The sequence below is a fragment of the Triticum dicoccoides genome, chromosome 1B, assembly GCF_002162155.2.
Source record: "Triticum dicoccoides isolate Atlit2015 ecotype Zavitan chromosome 1B, WEW_v2.0, whole genome shotgun sequence".
Lineage (NCBI taxonomy): Eukaryota > Viridiplantae > Streptophyta > Magnoliopsida > Poales > Poaceae > Triticum > Triticum dicoccoides.
Genome location: NC_041381.1, coordinates 574,369,707 through 574,376,557, shown reverse-complemented (window position 1 = coordinate 574,376,557; position 6,851 = coordinate 574,369,707). Strand labels below are relative to the sequence as shown.

Genomic DNA, 6,851 nt, shown 5'->3' with positions numbered 1-6,851 from the left:
TGCTCTGAGTTCAGTAGACAGTAGATGACCCCGTGACTTCGCAGTGACTATACGCTTTCTGTAGTTTTGCTGACAGATGATTAACGTTTGGAATCTGAGAGCAGTGCACGCGGGAGCACATGGTTAACTACAGTGTCGAGCTAGCGCCTTCAGATAAGCTTCCCCTTAGCGGTGTGGTCTCAATGACTCGTCGTTGTCTGCGACCTATTGATTTGTTTTGTGCCCGGATGCTTCTGCCGACTACGGATCCGACAAAACAACGCGGGCCAAGAATCGGCAGATACTGGAGCAGTAGCAATCAGCACGCAGCACATTAGGCTCATCAGACGAACAACCAAACAAACAAGCTCCACGATCACGACAACGAAGGAAACGAAACTTGGGACCAAAACCAGAGCCATAGCCAAACGATACGGATTTTTATTCAGTCGGCAACATCTTAGACAAACCATACTGATATGCCGGTACAGCAGCAGCATAATAATCAGGCGACAACACAACTTGCATCAAGCAAGACACGGTTCGACAAGCGGGCGGCAATATATATATGCCTTATGCCTTCAATATAGAGAAGAGCCGGCTGGCGGTTCGAGCATTTATCGGAGGCGGCTTCGGCTTAGAAGCCGTGGATCTTGATGAGCTCCTTCTTCGCAATCCCAGCCTTTGCAAAACAGAAAGGACGATATGATCAGTCACAGAAACATTTGACAGAATGATAAATGATGTTCATCTTGGGAGAAGTCAAATAGTTACCTGGACTAGGAAAGTAGCAACATTCTTACGCTGATCACCCTGAAGCTGAATGACCTGCAGACAGTTAAATTCTAGTCAGTGTACCAACATCAGGCAGAGAATTGAGAAGCAATTGAAGCACGGCCGGCTGTATCATACCTGGCCTAGCTCCGGATCCTGGACTACTGTGCCATTGCAGCAGAATTCCTTCTTGAGATCCTTGAGGATCTTGTTGTAGCTGAACTCCTTCTTCAGGCCCTGGACAGTGGTCAGACTCTTCCTGCCGTTGCGCTGCTGGATGCGCACATGCACATAATCTTTTGCGCCGGGGCCTGCACCAGCATCCTCAGCATTTGCCTCAGCAAAAGGATCTACAAAGGGTGACACCATGTCAGGAAACATGTAGGCAGAGCTCATGTACATACTAAGGTCAAGATGAGCAACATGAAGTATCATGAAAGGGGGACCAGATTGAACACCGAACCATTGTTTAGGATGATCAAGTGACTGACTACACTCAAATTTCCCAATTTTTTTACTACAACAAGTTTTGAGAAGCTCAAAGTGACAAATTATATACATCAAACTACAGAATGTCCAATTTAGCATTTATTTCATGAGAAGCAACAGGCATGGATGTGAGTGATGGAAGCATACCGAAGGCAGATGGCAGAGTAACGTCGAGATCAGACATGAAACTTTGTTGTTGAGGTTTGACTGGCACCCAACAGATTAAGGTTTCTCTTGTTGGCCTTTATGTGGAAGCTGCACAAAATCACAACATCCTTCACATGCCATTCAATAAATGATGACTAAACGTTGAGAAACAAATAACAAGTGAAAGCCATATGCAGGGCCGAGGCAAACCAGGTACCCTCATGCCTGACCGAAACCTAGCAGCTTCATCGACCAAAACGAAACAGTTAAATAGATCTACAGACCTCTCCGTTAACAGATGAACAGAGATGAAACTCTCCCGAGGATTACAGGAATCCGAGATGCGCATGGTGCCACAAATCGACGCATCTAACCATTTCCCAGCCACTAACGAGACCAAGTTCTCCCATACGCGAACGAATCGCATCAACCTAAGCTATATACGGAGTTCTGGCACAACAGATCGCGAGAACAACCATCGATCCGTAAAAATAATAATTCCCCAACTTTTTTAATCACCAAGATAAGAAATGTCCCAGAGTCTGACCAGCCGACAACTAAACCGGCACAGATCGCCTCATCCACACCGACTTCTCAGACTCCACGAACGCGAAATCGAGAACAAATCGCGTCACATCCGGGCACCAAAAATCCCCCCACGCCCCCGCCGCTAGATCCGCCGGCCTCCGGAAACACTAACCGCAGGAGCGCGGAGCGATCGAGAGCCCGCGACGAGACGCCTAAAGATCCCCAAATCTTGGAGGAAGCTAGCACGCGGATTTAATCGGGGAGAGGAAAGCGGGTGGTTACCTTTTGCTGGCCGAGCGCACGCGACAGGAGAGGGAGGGGACGCGGTGCGGTGCGGTGCGGTGCGAGAGAGAAAGAGAGAGAGAGAGAGAGGCGGATGTGAGCTTGGCCGGCCGGGAGGTGTCGCGCACTTATAGTGGGAGGAAACGTATAATTAGGCAAACCGCCTTATGCAGAGAGAGGGACAGGGGGGAGGAGCTGTACACGGCTCTAGGGTTCTGGATTCCCTCCGACCCATCCGGAAAAAGCCAGATTTTATTATTCATGACTATTCTTTAATTGCCAGGAAATTGTTATTACACGGAGTAATTAATTAATTAAGGATGCCGATAACCACTGAAGGTTCAATCAAATTTAAAGGGACCTCCCAACGAAAAATACGGCAATGGAACACTCGGATTGGAGAAGATAATTAGCATTGTCTTTCAAGCCAAAATATGCATCGATTGGACTTAAGATTTTTGCCAAGCTGGGTTGCCTGCTCGTGTGCTTGCTCGTTACATTCCCGATTCGGGTCGGCTAAGGGGCAAAGGGAGCATCGCTGTGATTATTGTTCCCGGGTCAGCCGGTGTAGTGCCTCTGACGGACAAAGCCGAAAGCAAGCACTCTTAAACGTTCGAATCGTTCGGCCATCCTGTGAACATATTTTCTTAATGTATTAAAGAGGGCCTCTCTAACCGGTGAAAAGTGGTAGGTGTCCACTAACGGCATAGGAATAAAGTGGAGGGGGTCTTTCAAACCCCGACCAGGGGCTTTACCCCCGAGGTAACCACCGAGGAAAGGAACTGTTGGAAGAACTATTTTTTTCGGAAGATGTTTTTTACGTTAAAAGTAATATAACATAACTCTCTGCCTCACTCTTGTCGTTCGAACCATATAGCCGGATTGCCTCGTTTCGTGAAGCACCTGGTTTGATTACTTCGGCCAGTATTAAGGGACACTCCTCGCTTTAGTGGCCGAGAAGGTAGAAGCCAATTGTTGTCTGACAGAGTTTGGATGCGCAGTTTGAATTATGACGTAAAGTACTTTGATACATAGAGTCATACATAATCATTTATTTACACCTGGTCTAGCCCATCTATTAAGGTGACTAGAGTGCAGTCCTTCTGTGAAAACCGAGCAGCAGGCATGACACTCTCGTAGGTGACTAGTGCGTATTTCTTCCCGCCCCATAGGTCCTACCTCGGCCAGGTACGTCGTATCAACACATGTATACTCGGCCCTTCCCGGCAGGCGGGCACCTTCCAAGCTTGGATCCAGCGTCGAGCCCTTTTCAGATGTTCATCTAGGACAACCATGTCTTCGGGCACGTGCTCCACCTCGGGCCATAAAGCCTTGAAGACATCCTTCATCGATTTCAGCGCACTCTCGTGCACCATGGATAGATGAGCTACCATATCTTCGGGGTCCGGACCTCGGACATCAAGGGTTGGCCGGACATAGAAGCTGGCAAGAAACATGAGTTAGCCTGCTAATTACCTCGGGTAATTGACACACTCAGGAATGATTCTCGAAATCAAAACTTACCAAAAATCATCTCATCCGTTTGACAATTATTTGCCTCGGCAGCAGCCAGTTGAGCTTTTAAACTCTCAATCTCTTGGGCCTGTCAGGCATTTTCTGCCCTATGTGCATTAGTACCATCCCTCCTTTGGGTTAGTACATGTTGGTTGGCCTGGTGTCGTGATTCCGTATACATCAAATCCTCACGGGCCTGCTTAAGATTTCTTTCAAGATGACCTAGGGCTTCCGCTGCTACATCGGATTATGTTGTCAGACCATCTCATGATCTCCATAGCGACAACTTTATATGCCAAACAAGCACTTACTGTGCGCCTTCCTGGTGCCTTTTCACCTGCTCCACCTCGGCCAAGGCGGCTGTGACGCCCCCGATTCAATCGTACACTAATCATACACGCAAACGTGTACGATCAAGATCAGGGACTCACGGGAAGATACCACAACACAACTCTAAAAACATAAATAAGTCATACAAGCATCATAATACAAGCCAGGGGCCTCGAGGGCTCGAACACAAGTGCTCGATCATAGACGAGTCAGCGGAAGCAACAATATCTGAGTACAGACATAAGTTAAACAAGTTTGCCTTAAGAAGGCTAGCACAAACTGGGATACATATCGAAAGAGGCGCAGGCCTCCTGCCTGGGATCCTCCTAAACTACTCCTGGTCGTCGTCAGCAGCCTGCACGTAGTAGTAGGCACCTCCGGTGTAGTAGTCGTCGTTGACGAAGGTGGCGTCTGGCTCCTGGGCTCCATCGACTGGTTGCGGCAACCAGGTAGAAGGGAAAGGGGGAAAAGGGGGAGAAAAGCAACCGTGAGTACTCATCCAAAGTACTCGTAAGCAAGGAGCTACACTACATATGCATGGGTATATGTGTAAAGGGCCATATCAGTGGACTGAACTGCAGAATGCCAGAATAAGAGGGGGATAACTAATCCTGTCGAAGACTACGCTTCTGGCAGCCTCCGTCTTGTAGCATGTAGAAGAGAGTAGACTGAAGTCCTCCAAGTAGCATCGCATAGCATAATCCTACCCGGCGATCCCCTCCTCGTCGCCCTGTGGAAAAGCGATCACCGGGTTGTCTGTGGAACTTGTCTGGGTGTGTTTTATTAAGTATCCGGTTCTAGTTGTCATAAGGTCAAGGTACAACTCCGGGTCGTCCTTTTACCGAGGGACACGGCTATTCGAATAGATAAACTTCCCTGCAGGGGTGCACCACATAACCCAACACACTCGATCCCATTTGGCCGGACACACTTTCCTGGGTCATGTCCGGCCTCGGAAGATCAACACGTCGCAGCCCCACCTAGGCACAACAGAGAGGTCAGCACACCGGTCTAAATCCTATGCGCGCAGGGGTCTGGGCCCATCGCCCATTGCACACCTGCACGTTGCGAGGGCGGCCGGAAGCAGACCTAGCCTCCCTAATACAAGAGCAGGCGTTCCAGTCCAATCCGGTGCGCGCCGCTCCGTCGCTGACGTCAAGAAGGCTTCGGCTGATACCACAACGTCGAGTGCCCATAACTGTTCCCGCGTAGTTGGTTAGTGCGTATAGGTCAGTGTCCAGACTCAGATCAAATACCAAGATCTCGTTAAGCATGTTATTAAGAAGTAACCACGGACGCCGACCAGGGCCAGGCCCACCTCTCGCCTAGGTGGTCTCAACCTACCATGTTGCTCCGCCACAAAGATCCACACAGAGGGCCGTTGGGACAAAGGTCCTTTCAGCCCCCAATCCGTGAATCACTCGCGGGTACTCTTCGAGTGGACCCGACTTTAGTCACCATGTGTATAGTATGTATATATGTATAGTATATACCCGTGATCACCTCCCAAGTGATCACGGCCCGATAGTATAGCAAGGTAGACCGACAAGAATGTAGGGCCAATGATGATAAACTAGCATCCTATACTAAGCATTTAGGATTGCGGGTAAGGTATCAATGACTGTAGCAACAATGACAGGCTATGCAACAGAATAGGAGTAACCGAGCAGTAACATGTTACACTACTCTAATGCAAGCAGTATAGAGAAGAATAGGCGATATCTGGTGATCAAGGGGGGGCTTTCCTGGTTGCTCTGGCAAGAAGGACGAGTCATCAACACCGTAGTCGAACTGGGGGTCGCCGACAGTCTCGGGGTCTATCAGAGAGAAGTAACGGAGAGGGAACACAATAAATAACAGAGCAATCAAAGCATCACAAAGCGTAACATGGCAATACGTGGTGCTAGGTGTGCCCTAACGCGGTAGTAGGTGATATCGACGAAGGGGGGAAACATCCGGGAAAGTATCCCTGGCGTTTTGCGTTTTCGAACAGATGAACCGGAGGTGAAATGTTGCAGGTTCACTATGCTAGGGGCGCGTGGCGGACGAACAGGCTGCGTATCTGGATTCGTCTCGTCGTTCTGAGCAACTTTCATGTACAAAGTATTTTCATCCGAGGTACGGTTTATTTTATATTGATTTTCAAAGTTTTATTACATTTTTGTAATTTACAGATTTAGTTTATTTCAAAAACAGGTTTACTGCATCAGCATGACGTCAGCAGGATGTGAGCAGTCAACATGGTGTTTGACTGGTCAAACTGACATGCAGGACCCACTGTCATGGTCATAGTTTAATTAAAATAGGATTAAACACTTAACCTAGATAATAGGTCAAATTAAGCAAGGTTAATTAATTAAACTAATTATATTACAAATTAATTAATTCACTTTACTATTTCCTTTTATTTTCCATTTTCGTTTTTCTCTACTCTTTTCCTTTTATCTGATTTACAAGGGGAGGGCCCCACCTGTAAGTGGCTCAGGCCACCTTCCTCCTATGCACGAACGCGCATAGAGGAGGGGCAGCGGCGGCCGGACCTGGCCCCGGCGAGGCCATGGTCAAGGCCGGCAGCGGGGTAGGCGAAGCAGGGCAGAGGGCGGCCGGAGCCGGCTAGTAGCAGAGGGTTGGCCACGGCGCGGAAGTGAGGCGGCACCAAGGCGGAGTGGGGGCCAGGGGCAGAACGGATGCGACCGCGGCCGCAGGTGAGGGCGCGGTGCGGGCGAAGGTACGGTGAACAGGACCGTGGCGGGCGTGGTGCGTGCGTGCATTGGGCGCGGGCGCATGTCGTGGGCACGACGACGTCC

At 49.2% G+C, this 6,851-nt stretch overlaps 1 protein-coding gene across 1 annotated transcript; it reads right to left on the bottom strand.

Annotated features, from left to right (window-relative positions):
* Positions 1-388: 388 nt before the first annotated feature.
* LOC119348845 (protein translation factor SUI1 homolog) lies at positions 389-2,341 on the bottom strand. The gene is made up of 5 exons (XM_037616834.1): positions 2,200-2,341; positions 1,390-1,497; positions 892-1,103; positions 754-807; positions 389-661 (listed from the first exon to the last, which is right to left on the bottom strand). The coding sequence occupies exons 2-5, from the start codon at positions 1,424-1,426 to the stop codon at positions 617-619; spliced, it is 348 nt and encodes a 115-aa protein (XP_037472731.1). The 5' UTR covers positions 1,427-1,497; positions 2,200-2,341; the 3' UTR covers positions 389-616.
* Between the last annotated feature and the right edge of the window lie 4,510 nt (positions 2,342-6,851).

What these genes read in the sequence shown, in the direction of transcription:
- LOC119348845 (XM_037616834.1), bottom strand. Translation starts at nt 1,426, where the DNA reads ATGTCTGATCTCGACGTTACTCTGCCATCTGCCTTCG. An exon ending in TACTCTGCCATCTGCCTTCG is followed by an intron (nt 1,104 to 1,389) that starts GTATGCTTCCAT and finishes CACCCTTTGTAG; the next exon opens with ATCCTTTTGCTGAGGCAAAT. An exon ending in TTGCTACTTTCCTAGTCCAG is followed by an intron (nt 662 to 753) that starts GTAACTATTTGA and finishes TGTTTTGCAAAG; the next exon opens with GCTGGGATTGCGAAGAAGGA.